Below are 18,392 nucleotides of genomic sequence, written 5' to 3' on the forward strand. Positions count from 1 at the left end.
ATATTAATATAAGTCCACATAGCTAGGAAACAATGCTAAACACTGAAAAAGGCCATTTATAAGATAGTTCCCCTTTAAGGGGATGCAGACCAGAGAAAGACTTTCGTCTTGTTTACATCAGGGTCCCCCATTTTCAATTCATATCAACATTTATGACATACACAACATACATGACATTAGGGATTAATAAGAACGAGCCGCCTCGGAAGAAGACGGCCGCTGCTGCTAAAACCACCGCCTCGCGTCGCCTCGCTGGCTCTTCCGCTTCACAGCGCGGCAGCGGGCGATAAGGGGGGCGTGCTAGCCGCGGTCACGTGGGCTTAGTGGCCAATCAGAGGAACCCGGAAACCGAACTGCGTTGTATTTGGCATAGACGCGGCCAAACTAACGTTATTAATCCTGCGGCCGCTCTTTATTTAAAAACAGCCAATCAAATCCCCATCAATGGAAAAGGAACCCGCCCATACCCATGCTGATTGGTCCTTGTGCAAGACTAGAAAGCGGGGTTCTTTGATTAAACACCTGCTATCAGAAGAATAGACAGTCAGAAAAAAAGTTAAAACTTTTACTTTTTAGTACTTAAGTACATTTAAAAGTAGAAACTTTTTGACTTGTACTCAAGTGTGTTTTTAGCCAGATACTCTGACTTTTACTTGAGTACGATTTTGAGACGGTACCCATACTTTCACTTAAGTATAATTTCTGGGTACTTTTTACACCCCTGTTTATCGGACCATGAATTTCCCGAATTGAATTGTATTATCATGGTAATAAAGAAAATTGTGACTTGCAACGATTCAAGGGGCCGGATGGAGCCATGCTCTAAATGATTATGTGATGGATGTTTGCAGGAGGAGGTTTGTGATTGGCCCGTACCTGGGGTGGGAGGGGCCCAGCGTTGATGGGCAGATCGTAGGTATCTCCTCGCCCTCGGATGTGACTCTGGCTGTTGGCGCGTCTCAGATTCTCCTCTTCCAGGGTCACGTAACCATTGTTGCCAAATCCATTGTTTCCAAACCCATTATTGCCGTAGCCGTTATTCCCGTTATATCCATGGCTGCCTTCAGCGTTCCCGTTCCCATTCCCGTTCCCATAGCCGTTCCCGTTCCCATAGCCGTTCATGGTGCGAGTGTAGACAGGGGCGCCGTTTTCATCTTCACAGAACTGGCTGACAAGTTTGGACTCCAGTGCTGGAAAAAAATAAAGATTTACATTTTAGAAATGTTCTCAATTTCAGAGACTTCATAATAATAAGTAGTGTTCTTTTTTAGTAGCGTGATTAGGGAGGTCAAATGTAATCAGATGTGAGCCTCATCAACAAGAACAGCCTCCTCTGCAGTGAGCCTCATCAACAAGAACAGCTTCCCCGCAGTGAGCCTCATCAACAAGAACATCTGCTACCCCTCTGCAGTGAGCCTCATCAACAAGAACAGCTTCTACCCCTCTGCAGTGAGCCTCATCAAGAAGAACAGTTGCAATTGCACAACTATTATTATTCTAATTAGTGTATATACTCGACTACATTGTGCACAATTGTACAGCCCTGGCCTATTTTTATTTCATAATTCTATTCTATTCTATTGTACTTCTATTTTAATTTAGTTTATATTCCATTTATCTCATTCTACCTTTTATTTTATTCTACCGTAATTGTCGGTCGGTTAGCGTCGCACCAAATGACAGAATCAAATTCCTTGTATGTGTAAACTCCTTGGCAATAAAGACCTTTCTGATTCTGAGTCTGATTCTGATCCATCACCTGGCAAAGTATTGAAGTCGTCGATAAGATACATATGTTCGCTGTCGGGGTCCGAGGCGATCAGGTTGAGCTCCCGCAGGAACTCGGCCTGCGTGGGGTCGGAGGAGTTGACGATCCCCAGGGCGTACATCTCGATGTTGGCGGCGTGGGCCTCGCGCACGGCGATGTCCAGCTTGACGGGCTCCCGCTTGTCCATCTGTCCGTCCGTGATGACGATCGCCACCTTGAATGAATGAATGAATGATTTGATTTTGATTTGATTTGATGTTTATTTTTTATTTTTCGTGTCTTACATACAGGTGTATGCCCAGCCCATATGGGCTTACAAGACACATAAACAATAAGTATATAATAGTATACTTGACAAATTACTTGACAAATTATGACATATAGACCAAGATGGCCACAAAAAAAAAAAAAAATACAATAAAACGTAATATAACACAAGCTGTAAGCAATGTATGTAAACAAAGAAACAAGAGGAATTCATATACAATTATATAGGATATAGTGTGTTTTGTCTCAAGTGCCATGCTTTCTCCAAAAATCCTGCAAAACTGAAGATGTCCTCCACAAAAAAACAACTCAACTGTAGGTTAACAGATTGCAGAATGGGTACAATACAGTACAGCTCAATACACACAATTGTTAAGGGGATGCAGACCAGAGAAAGACGTTCGTCTCGTTTACATCAGGGTCCCCCATTTTCAATTCATAGTGACATTTATGATATACGCAGCATACATGACATCATGACATTTATGGCATAGGGACATACATGACATACAGGTACAGTGTTTCCCACAGGATTTTGTGAGACTGTGGTGGGTGAACCTCGACCCCTCTAGGGGGGTCCGGGGGCATGGACCCCTGTAACTTCTTTAGTTTTTGTACATTTTAAAGTTAAATGCATCAATCTGGTGGACTTTGAGAGCAAAATAAAGAGGCTAGATCTATGATGAACTTTGTGCTCAAAACACAAAATCGACTAGACTAGTGCTTCCCAATCCTCTCCTCGAAGCACCCCAGCCGTTCAATGTATTTGTTAAATTCCACCACCAGCACACCTGATTCAACTTAACTAGCCTTTTATTAGTTGAATCAGGTGTGGTGGTGGAATTTAACAAATACATGGAACGGCTGGGGTGTCTCGAGGAGAGGTTTGGGAACCACTGGACTAGAGCATACATTTGAGCCATCAAAGAAATGAAGCAAAAGTGGTTACCTGTGTTGAACTGGTTTATTTTTTAGAAAATTAAAATATATACTGGATTACTATTACGACTACTACCACTGCCAATACTACTGATACATCCCTATTGGCAAACTTTATATAAAAAAAAAAAAAAATAAAAAAATAATTGTATTTCTTTTTTTTATAATTATTTTTTTTATTATAAAACTATGGCCGCCACAGTCTATGTAATTAATGGGAAACACTGAGGTATATAGTACTGTACCTTCCTGACTCCGATGCGGGCGCCGAAGAAGGCGTCCTGCGTGGTCTTGCGGATGGCGGTGCCCGTGTAGGTCCCCTCGCCCATGTAGGGCATCTTCCTGATGGCCTGCTTGACGTCCTGCTTGCTCATGTAGCGCACCAGGTTGAACTCCACCTGCACGTCCAGGCTGTAGACGACCAGGCCGATCCTGGTGGCGTTGCGTCCCACCGTGAAGCGGTCCACCAGCCGCGTCACGAAGTCCTTGATGATCTCGTAGTTGTCGGGTCCCACGCTCTCCGAGCTGTCGATGACGAACACAAGCTCCATCGGCCTCTCCTTGCACTTGATGCCGCACCCTGAAAACAAAAGGGATGCGTCTTTAAAACATCTTTGAAACAAAACCTTCGCCCGTGCCCCCCCTTTGTAGATAAAAAAAAAATCAGTTGTGCATGTAGACTACCACATACTGCCCCACTGTCGGTCTGGGGAGGGTGTTGACTATCACATGCCTCCTCCGATACATGTGGAGTCGCTAGCCGCTTCTTTTCACCTGACAGCGAGGAGTTTCACTGGGGGAACGTAACGCGTGCAGATCTGGGCGCCATCTCGCCCAGATCCCCTCTCTGCTGAACAGGTGCCCCGACAGACCAGTAGGTTTGCGGTTTGCAACGACCAGGCTTCCCACCCGCTAACACTGCCAATTGTGTTCGTAGGGACGACTGACCAAGCTGGAGGTACCGCTGACAGCTGGATTCGAACCCAGAGTCTCTGCGGTGGTAGGAGAGTGCTTAGACCACTACGCTACCCAGCTGCCCAGAGGAATGCATCTTTGAAACTAAACCTTTGCCCATGCTTCTTGTTTTACATTTTCTTTTGCTATTGCAATGTTGTTGCAGACTTACCACAGATCTCTTTGATCAGCTTGATGATGTCTTCTCTCTGTAAAAGACAAGGGTGTGTGATCAGTATGGCAGCTATGAGTCGTATGTTCATGCAAGCGTGGGGTATATTAACATTTAGTTTACTGTATTTATTTACTCACGGTTAGGCCCGCTTCCCCTTTCAGTCCTGACCTTCCCTGGAGATTGTTGGGGGGGGAAAAAACATTATTTATATAAAAGTATTTGAATATAATATGGATGTATAATCGCTGTCTTGCAATGGGAACTGAAGCTATAGATCTGCACATTTATGTCACGGCATCATCAGAAGGTGAAATACCAAATGGCATATCTATATAAAAAAATATATATACTGTATACGGTATATAGTTATAGTTATAGTTATATGGGTTATATGCAGATGTACAAGTAGGTAGATCGAAGGATTATACTGTATGCAGGTATATTCAGACAGATATATATATAGTAGGGATGCTCGATATTGTCTTTTTTACCGATACCGATATACCGATATTGTCCAACTCTTAATTTCCGATACCGATATCAACCAATACCGATATATGCAGGATTTCCCCCCCAAAAATTTAATAATTTCAGGTAATTAACATTACATATCTCTTGTTGTGGAATTAACACAACATTATGCATACTTTTGACAATAAATAAAATCAGAATTTGTTCTTACTTGCTTGCCTGGGTAAATAAAGGTTATAGAAATGTAAAAAAATATATATATATATATTTTTTTGAAAACCGATACCGATATTTTCCGATATCACATTTTAATGCCGATATCGGCCGATAATATCGGTAGGCCGATAATATCGGACATCCCTAATATATAGTATATATATATACTGTGTAATGTATATATATATACACGCTGTACATATAAATATATATATATATATATACACGGTATATACAGCATTATTGTACATGCTATCATACAGAGTTGTATGGGTTATATGCAAGTGTATGGTATATAGAAGGATTATATGCAGGTATGTTCAGGTTCAGACAGATGGATATATAAATGTGGTACATGCCATCATACAGAGTTATATGGGTAGACTATAGTATGAGGTAGGTAGTTATGATCACTATGATGATTACAGTGTAGGGCAGCATGTAGTTTAACTCCAGAAGCACTTGGACGCTACAACGGCCTCACGCCATCCATCTCACGCTCAATTTCTGTAGCCAATCGCTACAGAAATCTCATTAGACCATAAACAAAGTGGCCTGTTGGGATGTTAGATCCTAACGTGAAAAACTGTGATTTTATATGACTGCACATTTTTACCCTTGCTATTATTTTACTTATTTTTACTTTTTATTTCTATCTATCCACTGGGTGCATACTATGACCGTCATCATGTTTTGTAACAGAAATTCCAAGAAGCCTATTGGAACGTGAGGTTCTGATATGATTTGATTAATATATCAAATCAAATCAAATCAAATCAAATAAAAAAAAATATATCTGCATAATTTTATCCCACTTTATGCTTTGCTCTTGCTGCTTGTTTTACACAGATTTCATGTCTTTGAACTGCAATCCCCTGAATGAAAGGTGCTATACAGATAAAGTTATTATTATTAAGAGTCAAGAAAAAAACGACGTCTGATTTGCTCACCCATTCACCAGGAACCCCCGTATCTCCCAGGTCTCCTTTGGTTCCCCTGAAGCCCCTCTCGCCCGTCACGCCGCGGTCGCCCTGGAAACGAGAGGAGAGCAGGAGTCTGAGGTCAGAGACGAGTCCATCACACGAGTCAATGACACTATGTAACAACCCACCATCTACACAAGATGGCGCCATCTACACTCACACACATCCACATGTAGACACTCACTTTAAACATACTGATTGATTGAATTGATTGATTGAAAAGTTTATTAACAGATTGCAGAATGGGTACAGTACAGTACAGCTCAATACATACAATTGTTAAGGGGGTGCAGACCAGAGAAAGACTTTCGTCTTGTTTACATCAGGGTCCCCCATTTTCAATTCATCATAACATTATGACATACATGACATACAGATAGACAGTACTGCTACATCTATACATTTATGACATATCAGATTTGCAAATACAGTAATGTTTGTCACTCACCTACCACTCACTTTACTCATTTTAGACACTTTAACACACTTTATATTTATCTAGATATTTGCACTACATCCATACCTCATTTGCACCCTACCCTAAGTTTTGTACCCCATCTCATTTGTACCTCACTGTTACTCATTTTACTCTGTGTTGTATATTGTATGTATATTGACTTTACTTACTTTTACTTACTTCTTAAATACTTTTTCTTTTACTTACTTTCTTTTTTACTGTATGTAGCACACTCTCAGGGGCTCTTTCAGAAATAAGGATTTCATGTAAAGTTTTTTGTATTTTGTTGTGACATATAGAAAACAAACTTGAACTTGAAACTTGAAACACATCAACAGCCGGTGTCAGAACGGGACGGACGGGATGCTTTTACCTTGTCTCCTGGGAACCCGTCTCCTGCTGGCCCCCTGGGGCCGGTCACACCCAGAGACCCCGGCTCACCCTGAAATGAGAACGTTTTGACTAAATCACATGGTAAACGGTAAATGGTGCATTTATATAGCACTTTAAAAAAAAAAAATTTATTCTATTTATTTTTGGGCTTTCTGTATTTTTCACCCATCCCAATTTAGTCTTTATGCCAATTCCGTTCCTGGTCCTGGCGCGCATTGCCCCACTGTCGGCCTGGGGAGCGTGTAGAACTACCACATGCCTCCTCCGCCAGCCGCTTCTTTTCACCCCTTCCTGCTCAACAGGCGCCCCGACCGACCAGTAGGAGTCGCAGTTTACAACGACAAGGACACACACCCCACCGGCTTCCCACCCGCTAACACTGCCAATTGTGTTAGTAGGGACGACTGACCAAGCCGGAGGTACCGCTGACAGCTGGATTCAATCCAAGAGTCTCTGCGGTGGTAGGCGAGCGCTAAGTCCACTGCGCTACCCAGCCGCCCTATATAGCAGCTTATATCGAAAGCGCTTTACAATTTGTTCCTCACATTCACTCATTCACTCACACATTCACACACCGATGGCGGAGGAGACCATGCGAGGTGCCGACCTGCTCATCGGGAAGCAGTGTAGGGGTTAAGTGTCTCGCTCAAGGAGCGGGAACCTCCTGATTACCAATGTACCTCCTGAGCCACGTGCGTCGAAAGACACATGGTTCAGATAAAATCTATTAACTCTCAGGCCTTACGAAGAGCTTGAATGGTCAATACTACTGCCCTTAAAGGTGCCCTCTGTAAGATGTTAAGGTAAGAATAAGAAGGCTCTTACCTTAGGACCTTGAAACCCTTCTCCTGGAGGTCCAGATGCACCCGATGGTCCCGGCCTTCCGATGTTACCCTTAAAACAAATGATATCAGAAGCATTAGAAAGAGTCAGACTGACTGCTGTTGTATCACATCGTTGATGCTTGAAACGTCTGAGCTTCCAGGTTAACGTTTTGTTTTTACTTAATAGCGAGAACGCGAGATAATCAAACAAGCGAGCTAGCCATCACCCCAGTCATCATCACACACATAATAAACCTCTCCATAAAACAAGGACTTCAAAATTGCGAGAGTGACCCCTCTGCACAAAAAGGGCAGCAAATTAGACCCAGGCAACTACCACCCTGTTTCTATTCTTACCTCCATCTCGAAAGTCATGGAAAAAATTGTATACGAACAGGTCGAAAAGTACCTGGCGGAAAAAAATCTAATCTACGAATTCCAATCTGGCTTCAGAACATCCCACTCCACTGACACATGCCTTCTCTATTTGAACGACAACATCAAACAAGAGGTGGACGCGGGCAAATACTGCGGCATGGTCATGCTGGACCTACAAAAGGCCTTCGACACTGTCAATCACACCATTCTGATTGACAAGCTAATCAGTGAGCTGGATACAATCCTACCTGGAGGGGAGAGAACAGATGGTGGAGGTAAACGGTACCCTACCCCCCCCCCCCCCCCCTCACAGTGAGCTGTGGTGTTCCACAAGGAAGCATACTAGGACCGCTACTGTTCCTAATTTATGCAAATGACATGTCGTCAGCTTGTGACTGCAACTTGTTCCTGTTTGCGGACGACTCAGCCCTGCTGGTCTCTGACAAGAACAAGTTACAGGTTGAAAAAGCCCTCAGCTCGGAACTAGGTAAAATCTGCATATGGCTCGCCGATAACAAACTATCATTACACATGGGCAAAACAGAGTCCATTCTCTTTGGTTCAAATAACAAACTCAGCAAGACCGACGGCTTCTCAGTTACAGTGGGTGACAATATTGTCACAAGGAAAGATGAAATTACCTACCTGGGTTCCATCCTAGAGGCTAATCTTTCCTGTGACAAAATGGCATCCAATGTAATAAAAAAAAGTCAACCAACAAACTCGATTATTGTACCGGATCTCCTCTCTGGTAAACAAGAATACCCTGAAGACTCTGGCAGGAGCACTCATTCAAGGGTACTACGACTATGCTTGCACCTCATGGTACCAAAGCACCTCAAAGGCACTAAAAAACAAATTACAAACATCTCAAAACAAACTAGTCAGACTACTGCTTGACCTGACTCCTAGAACCCACCTCACCCCTGCCCACTTTGACAACCTAGGATGGCTTAGAGTAGACGACAGAGTACAGCAACTTGCAATGGGCCTGGTCTACAAGATACACTACACGACCAAGGTACCCATGTACATGTCAAAATACTTCCCAAAGGTCAGTGAATACCACGATCACAACACCAGAGGGAGCTCCACAAATCATGTTAAACCCAGATTCGGCTCAAACAAGGGACTAAACACGTTTCGCAATTATGCCACATCAATGTGGAACGCCCTACCCAAAGCTGTAAAGGAATGTGAATCACTACCCACTTTCAAAAACACTCTCAAATAACACCTACGGGAGACTGCAATTTGAAACTGGCCCCTACAAATGTCCTAACCCAGTTGTACAGTAAATGATCAAGTATGGCTTTGTCAGTATTCCAATGTACATTAAACGTATTAAACGTATAAAATATATTACTGTAGTTGTACAACATGTGCTGTACACAGGTAGAAAAGCCCAGTATATCTAGAAATCTCATAGTGTAAACACGCATGCACGCGCACACACTTGGATGAAAAAGGTGAAGATTTGACATGGGGTCTGAGAAAACAGATTGCTACCAGCCAACTCAACTTGAGTTTGACCACAACACATCGGATGTGCCCTGTGCCGAGTCAAGTAGCTCTCCTGCTGAGGTGCCACCTGACCCATCAAGCAAAGGTCCCGTCATAATTTAAGTTCAGTCATATCTCATTGACGAAGATGGTGATGATGATGAAAAGTATGTCGAGGGGCTATTTGTAATAGTGAAGTATGGAGAAAGGCCATATGTGGGGCAGATAATGGAAATAGATGAGGATGAGCTGAAGGTGAATTGTCTGGAGCAGCTTGGGAGGCATAATGCTTTTGTGTGGCCAAGGAGGCCCGACTGCATTTTCTACCACCAAAAATAAATACTGAGTAAAATCACACAACCCCAGCAATACAGTCGGTTTGCCATGCTTGCCAACTACGACTGGCTTCTGTTCAATCAGTACTGAGCCGGCAATACATAATTGAGGCTTGTTGTTCAGTCACTGTTCAACTAAATTGCCTTGAATTACAAAAGAAATAAATGTTCAATGATTATTAGAATTGATAAGAAAATATTCAAATGAGACAGCACCTTGGAATTAATACAGTTGGACGATGTTTCTTCAGGTTCTTCAGTTGTTAAGAACCCAAGTGCTAGTAATGTCTTTTGTGAGACACTATTATAAAACAGTTTTTCAAAATGATTCAACTGTTATGTTCGACGAAATTTATTGTATGTCTTGAATAAAAAAATTAATTAAAAAGAAATTTCAAAGATTAGTACAATTGATTGCAACGGTTGGACATTTAATTAATATGTTTCTTCAGGTTCTTCAGTTGTTCAGAACCCAAGTGCTATATGATGTATTTTGTGACACACTGTTTATAACATTTTATAACAGTTTTTCTTAATTTGAACCCATGATATAATTCATATGTTTTTGGTTGTTTGTTAAATTTATTAAATACATGTTTTTGCATTACGGGTTGTTGTGTGGTGTGATTCATCATATGGCGTGACGGCATATCATTTGGTGTGATTTTCAGAATTATGAAGGCTTTTTGGTAAGAAATGTTAAAATCATCAATGGGACAGATAAATAACAGTGCCACCAAATATTTCTAGCATTTTGGTGTTTTTATAAGAAGGTTTGCCAAAATGAATTAGAAATACATAGTCCAATTTAGTGCAATCGTCTTACCATGAGTTTTGATTAAGAAAAATTATGCAAAATGTAACTAATTTGCACAAGGAAATGCTAGAAATATGTATAGTAGTGATGAGGAATGCTGATAAATAGACTAGGGCTGTCAGTTTATCGCGTTAATTAGATTAATTAATTACACAGCAAATTATCGCGTTATGAAAATTAACTCAAAATTTATTACAATTTTCTTTTTTTTATATAATTTTTGTTTGTATCTCATTCATTCCATGATAATGTAGAATACACATTTACAGACTTTTTTTTAATATGGTCCATTTGCATGTTCTTGGTATCTGATTCTAGGGACATCTATGAATCTCAGGGAATGTATTCCCAGTGTCAGAAATACTGGGCTAGATCTACGAAGAATGGATTGCACGGTGCAAGTTGCACCCTTACTTACAATTCATTATGAATTGAAAATGGGGGACCCTGATGTAAAGAAGACGAAAGTCTTTCTCTGGTCTGCATGCCCTTAACAATTGTGTGTATTGAGCCATACTGTATTGTACCCATTCTGCAATCTGTTAATAACATTTTCATTCAATCAATCAATCTGCGCGGTGATTGATTGAATTAACATTTTATTTTGAGTCAATTGTAATGAACCAAATGAGAATATCAATAAATGATTTTTTATCTTTGACTGTGAATAACACCATGCTCAAATTGACCAGACCTGAAAAATCTAAGCAAATTAATAGATGGAAGATGATTAAACAGAAGGTTTTGGACTAGATACAGTACTGAATTCTGCCATCTGGACACATGCAATTGGAAATATGATTATAGAATATAGAATTTAAGGCATAAAATGGTTATGCGATTAAAATGCGATTAATTAGATTAATTAATTACAAATCCTGTAATTAATTAGATACATTTTTTTAATCGCCTGACAGCACTAAAATAGACATAATTAAAATACACCCATTTTAAATTGTATACAGAATAACCTTCATGTCACACCATATGACAATTGTACTCACTAGCACATTATACTAATGGGAAAAAAAATCTACACGAAAAAATCTACAATACCACATATTTTTTGAAAGATAAGAGTCCGTAAAACAGAATTGAATGATTTCCATTACTCATATGCGATATATTTTTCAGCCTAAAACGTCAACCACCCATTTGCAAATCTGGTATGTCATAAATGTATAGATGTAGCAGTACTGTCTATCTGTATGTCGTGTGTGTCATATATGTTATGATGAATTGAAAATGGGGGACCCTGATGTAAACAAGAAGAATGTCTTTCTCTGGTCTGCATCCCCTTAACAATCGATCTGCCCCTACGCTGGAGACATTTAAGGCCCGTTTAAAAACCCACTTTTATTCCCTATAGCCTTCGATTAATCCTGATTCTCCCACACCCTAACCCACACACTCCCATGCAATTTTATCCTGCCCCCTCCCTCTTGTATCTCTTCTTGTGCTCCTCTGTCCCTGGTGTGCTATACTGTACTTTGTGCTCCCCTTTCCGCTTGTCCTATTTTTTGAATGTACTGTCCTGTCCTGTTGTGCCTTTTTGTATTTGTGTATTTTATAGGACAATGATTTTATGCTTTGACTGTACTGTACAGCACTTTGGTTGGCTCTCGAGCTTTTAAATGTGCTCTATAAATACATTACTTGACTTAACAATTGTATGTATTGAGCTGTACTGTACTGTACCCATTATGCAATCTGTTAATACACTTTTCAATCAATCAATCAGCTGGCTGCTGTCATTGCTAACAGCTAACGGTAGCGGACCAGGCTAGCGTATTTCCGGGAACAAAAGCTTTCATTCTGAATGTTACATCACTGATGCTTGAAATGTGTGAACTTAGTGAAACAACATTTCAAATGTAGAAAATGTTGCTACCATGTATATCTCCAGTCTCTCTTAATCTTAATCTTTCCTGTTCTCCCAGCTGTTAACAGACTGTTATTGTTATGTTACCTGGCTAGCTAGCGAGCTGTACCCAGCATGCTGTTCAGCGGTGCAACAGTTAATAGGGTCCCCTCTCAATACACTACACAGTGTAGTTGCCGGTAAAAACAAGGTCAAATCCTTTTTTTTTTTGAGAAAACTATTTGCATAAACGATTCGATTTAAAAAAATAATTTAAAGACTATTCGAAAATGGATGCCCATCCCTAGTATCAACCAAATCAAACAGACTTCAAACTCCACAGCGTAATGTACTGTGACATCGAGCATGACAATCTGTCGAGAGGTTGCTATTGGTGACATTAGATGTGGATCGATTCTGTAACGTCCTCGGAAACGGATGACTCACCGAGGCTGTTGTTGTTTCTCACTTATGTCTTTATTCAACACTTTAGGCATGGTTCTCTGTACACAAGACGGGGTGCATCACCTCTGCTTGACATTAGTAGCCTCAACTCCATAACTTCCCATACGCCAAGAGAGCGCACCCTGAGGTGTAACACCCTCTTATACAATGGCATACAAATATCTTGATTCTGATTGGCTGAAACAGTCAAGTTAGCCATTGTTATTTCGTATAACACACTCCACGTGACCCCAGATACCTCCCACAACCGAATAACTTTTTTTCCCTTTTCTGAATGAGTCTGAATAAGTCCGCCATAGATAGACAATTGGAAGTATGAATATATTTTGAACGAAACCTCCAAAAAAGATACAGTCAACTGGAATATGTTAGTTCATTACACATATGTTGGATTATGTAATTGGTTTGTCATGACCCATTGTGAAACAAAAGAAATATCGCAGACTTAAAAAAATTAAAATTAAAATGGCCGTAGATTTTTTATTATTATTTTTTGTCAGACTTGGATCTACTATTGGATCTACTTTCTCTGTGGATGGTTTTGTGAATAAATCTCCATTATGCTTCAATTACTGTGTGTTTATTGTATAGCAATAAGGTTGGGTGAATTCGGCCATTGTATAAAAGCATTACATCACTTGAAGTCGTGTGTTATACTCATTAGATCACGCCGCTGCGCGTCAGGCCTAACAACCACCCCTAGGCGTGATCTAATGAGTATAACACACTCCTGCACGTGATGTAATGCTTAATTATACCTTCCCACAGGTCAGCCCCTGCCCCCTCCCCTCTACCAACCCCCGGGCTCGCGTGACCCAATAGCGTCGCCTGCCAGCCCCAGGTTGGTAGAGTGCAGAGTGACAGCTCGGCTGACCAATCACCCAAATCCCAGGGTCGCTACAATACATTCATCGTGGTTACATCGTTTTGCTTACCGGCGGTCCCAGTAAACCCTCTCCAGGTGGGCCGGGCAAACCTGGCAATCCCCGGAAGCCAACGTCTCCCTGGAACGGACACACCAGACACACAACATGTGCCGTGAGAACCAACGAACCCTTTCACTATACCACAATACCAAAGGGTTAACCCTTTTCACTGTGGCAATACAGAAGGTTAATAACCCTTTCACTGCGACAATACAGAAGGTTAACCCTTTCACTGCCACACGACAAAGGGTTAACCCTTTCACAACCACACTGCATACGGTTAACCCTTTCACTACCACACTGCAGATGGTTAACCGTCTGTAGTGTGGTAGTGAAAGGGTTAACCTTCTGTAGTGTGGTAGTGAAAGGGTTAATGCTTCTTTTTTTTTACTCAGCAACGCAAGGAATGCACAGGAATCTGCCTGGGTGATTATTACAGTAAGTGTACACACACACACACACAGGTCATAGTATACACAGCACGCACTGACAGACATGGTACCACCAGGATAGTAGGACCTCACAGGACAGCGCACGGAACACACAACAAACACATCACTCAACATATACCACACAACGCTGTATACTTACACACACACACACACACACACACACACACACACACACACACACACACACACACACACACACACACACACACACACACACACACACACACACACACACACACAGGTGCTCACATGGAAACACACACACCAAACCCCCCCACCCCCTCCTAATGTACAGTCTCCTCCCCACGAATATGTATATATTTTCTCCCACCGAACCCACCCCCTCCTAATGTACAGTCTCCTCCCCACCATATGTATATATTTTCTCCCACCGAACCCACGCCCTCCTAATGTACAGTCTCCTCCCCATCATATGTATATATTTTCTGTTAGGATCTCTGGGTAACAGTACTGTACATTTGCATATCATATATGTCACAAATGTAACAGTACTATTATATACAGTACCTGTGTGTCATGTATGTCCCTATGTCATAAATGTCATGATGTCATGTATGTTGTGTATGTCATAAATTTCACTATGAATTGAAAATGGGGGACCCTGATGTAAACAAGACAAACGTCTTTCTCTGGTCTGCAACCCCTTAACAATTGTGTGTATTGAGCAGTACTGTATTATTGTACCCATTCTGCAATCTGTTAAATAAAGTTTTCATGCATTCATGCATGCATTCATTCATTCATTCATTCATTCATTCATTCATTCATTCATTCATTCATTAATTCATTCATTCATTCATTCATACCTTGGGACCGATGATCCCAGGCCCTTCAGGCCCCTGCTCTCCTTGTAATCCTGGCAGGCCAGGGGGACCCTAGACAAAGACACAACAACAGTAAATACACCAGTCATCTGTATTATTATGGCTCCATTCACTGACAACAGTATAAATAAGAAGAACGCTGGGGTTTGGTAGCAGTACTGACCGTGGGACCCGGGTAGCCGTCGCCTTTGGGACCGGTCGGACCGTTCGGACCGTGGTTGCCACGATCACCCTGTTAACACACCGGCGGTTATTCATGAATACCAACCCGCATAATACTAGCCGTTATCGGTGAGATGAAAATAATAATAATAATGAATTGTAATAATTAGGGATGTTCGATATTGGCTTTTTTTTTTTACCGATATCCGATATACCGATATTGTCCAACTCTTAATTTCCGATATCGATATCAACCGATACCGATGTGGGGTTCCCCCCCCCAAAAAAACGAATAATTAACATTACATATCTTTTATATTTTTTTTATTTTTTATTTTTATTTTTATTTTTTTTATAATTTTTTAGACAAACACATAAACAAACATGACAACACACGATAAGATATACAAGCATTAATAGTCAGAGCACATCCAATGAAATCACATTTTAGTTAATTGTCTTATATAAGATATACCCCTAATACCTGTTATCTAAAAACCTACACACATATGCTCCAGCTCGAACCCCCCCCTCCCGGACCCCACCTTGGGAAGTACCTCCATTGTCCCTCGCACCTAACCAGACACTACCATTATAAGCTAGCTTTTATTCTCTCCACCACTTCTAACCACAATGACATTTTGGATTCATTGAGACCCAGAATTCTTGCTGTAGATATTTCTTGATAAATCACATCGAGATATGTAAGAAACCAAACTTTCCGGCACATTTTTTCCGGTTGAAACCAGCGTGATGCGATCAGCTTTTTAGCTATTGTGATACCCGATAAAACCAATCTCTTTAGCTGTGGATTTACTGCAAACTCAAAAACATCATTCAATAGTAATACCGAGGGGTGTACAGGTATATTCCAAGATACGAGTTTTGATAATTGTTGGTCACATCTTTCCAGAATGCCTTAACTGGTGGGCAGTCCCAATACATGTGCATAAATGTCCCTTCGTCCCCATTTGTACATTGGGAGCATTTGGAGTCTTGTTTAAGACCCATTCTGCACAGTCTTATAGGAGTCAAGTGTCCTGTGAATATAGTTAAGATTGATTTGTTGATGATCCGGGTTCCTTGATGTAAGTCGGACATTTGCCCAGGCTCCTTGCCAATCAAAGTCATTTTCCAGGTCTGGTATATCCCTCCTCCAGACAGAGTCTAGTTGGAGGGTTTCATACGAGGACGTTAGTAATTGATGATAAAAATCTGAAACAAAACCTCTCGATGTCTCTCTTTCATAGAAGAATTTGTGGTATCTGTGGTGTTCAATTGGTATGTCTAATGGAACACCGTGAGACTTCAAACATAGCTGTAACTGTATGTAAAAAAGCCATGTGGACTTGGTGAGATTACATTTTTTTGCGTATTTCTTTATCACTACAAAAACCCTGTTTGTTAAAAACATCCCCTAATGAGTGTATGCCTTGCTCTTCCCATATAGGGAATCTTATAGGTCGTTTTTCAATTAAGAGTGCATTGTTATTGAATAAGGGAGTATGATTGTGCCATTTATGTGGGTTAGGATTTTTTTTTTGTGATTCACGCCATATCCGGATCGCATGAGTAATTATGGGGCCAAATTTTCGTTCACAGTGCTTGATTGGTAGTTTAGTGTATGCTATGTCCTTCAGTCTATGTGGGGCTACTATGTTTTCTTCTAATTTTCTCCAGGATACTAATGCTTGGGGGTCAAACCATGTTGTCAATGGTCTTAATGTGTACGCCTTAAAATATTGGAAAAAATCTGGAAATGCCATGCCACCATCTGCTTTATTTCTCTGTGCGGTGGATCTTTTTTACATATCTCTTGTCGTGGAAATAACACAACATTATGCATACTTTTCACAATAAATAAAACAATAATTTGTTCTTACAGTACTTGCTTGCCTGGGTAAATAAAGGTTAAATAAATGTAAAAATAAAAAATAAAAAAAATAATAAATAAACATTTTGAAAACCGATACTGATCATTTCCGATATTACATTTTAATGCCAATATCAGCCGATAATATCGGTAGGCCGATAATATCGGACATCCCTAGTAATAATCGATTGTTGAATTGAATGAGGACTGTGTAGAGTCAACCATTAAATTACTTAATCTGAACATTTTTACATGGTTGAGTCATAACGCAGTCCTCATTCCAAACACATTGACAATGGGTCTCATTCACCAACGGACTTAAGACAAAAGATCAGACAAAAGTTTGTCCTAGCTCCACTTCTTTTTTGCATCTTGAACGGAAGGTTCTTACTGTCAAATGACCATGATATTGTATCCATAGCTATTGTAACTGAGGGGTACAATTCCCTGACTGTATTGATAAGTATGGTATCATTAAACCACTACCGCTTTATGTACTTTAACTACTGGCCATACAGTACACAATATATGAATATGATGAACACTTCCCACAATGAAATCGGTTCCAGTCAAAGGTATTAATCAAGTATTTAATGGAGCAAAAGGTACATATGATACTTATATTACATTTGATTGCACTTGTAAGGCAAATGAGTATTCGTAGGCAAATCAACACTGAATGTCCATTCTCTGGTTACGCAGGAGGCAAGTATACAACCTGGCTCTTAGGGAATTATATCTATGGTACACTTAATGATATAGCGGGATATACTGGAAGGGGTCCTCCCGGTTGTAAGCCGGCAGGGGGGGTAGGAGAGCTGTCGGTAGTAGAACGTCTGGTCAACGATATCTAGGGAGACTTCGAGTACAGAAGACAGTGCGATAGACTCTTGATCCGCAGACGAATACAGCTTGGTTCTCTTGTAGGCTGTAGCTCCACAGTGAAGAAAGCTAGGCGGCCTCAGGCTCTCTGAGCGCCGACTCGACCTTGACTCCTCTCGGGGTAAATCCAACACTCACAGGCGTCGGCGATTATCCGCTCCACAAATCACAGTACCAAAGCAAATATATATTCCAGCCGCACAGGGCTATGCAGACGTCGGGTAGGTAATCCAGTGTACATGTCCATTCGGTCCTCGCCTAGATCTCCTCGGATGAAAGCGCCATGTGGTCGGCCCAGCCTGGATAAGAATCTAGCTAACACGAGGAAGCGTTGGAGATGCTGGTCACTTTAGAACTCTAACCGCACGATGCACCATACACAATAGACTATTATTAACTTAATAGAAATACGTCGCACTCGACGGTACAGTGCCAAACTCTGACAA

At 41.0% G+C, this 18,392-nt stretch overlaps 1 protein-coding gene across 1 annotated transcript in view; it reads right to left on the reverse strand.

Moving 5' to 3' along the window:
- The window catches only part of col28a2a (collagen, type XXVIII, alpha 2a), a gene marked incomplete at its 3' end in the record, with an annotated part of 142,147 nt that overhangs the window by 13,415 nt on the left and 110,340 nt on the right, over nucleotides 1–18,392 (reverse strand). The window contains 11 exon segments of the mRNA XM_084314357.1: nucleotides 877–1,190; nucleotides 1,760–1,982; nucleotides 3,220–3,554; nucleotides 4,101–4,137; nucleotides 4,241–4,276; nucleotides 5,741–5,821; nucleotides 6,604–6,672; nucleotides 7,449–7,517; nucleotides 13,742–13,810; nucleotides 15,012–15,080; nucleotides 15,193–15,261. Coding sequence (XP_084170483.1) covers nucleotides 877–1,190; nucleotides 1,760–1,982; nucleotides 3,220–3,554; nucleotides 4,101–4,137; nucleotides 4,241–4,276; nucleotides 5,741–5,821; nucleotides 6,604–6,672; nucleotides 7,449–7,517; nucleotides 13,742–13,810; nucleotides 15,012–15,080; nucleotides 15,193–15,261 — 1,371 coding nt within the window.

This window comes from Notolepis coatsorum (genome assembly GCF_963971535.1).
Source record: "Notolepis coatsorum genome assembly, chromosome: 5".
Taxonomy (NCBI): domain Eukaryota; kingdom Metazoa; phylum Chordata; class Actinopteri; order Aulopiformes; family Paralepididae; genus Notolepis; species Notolepis coatsorum.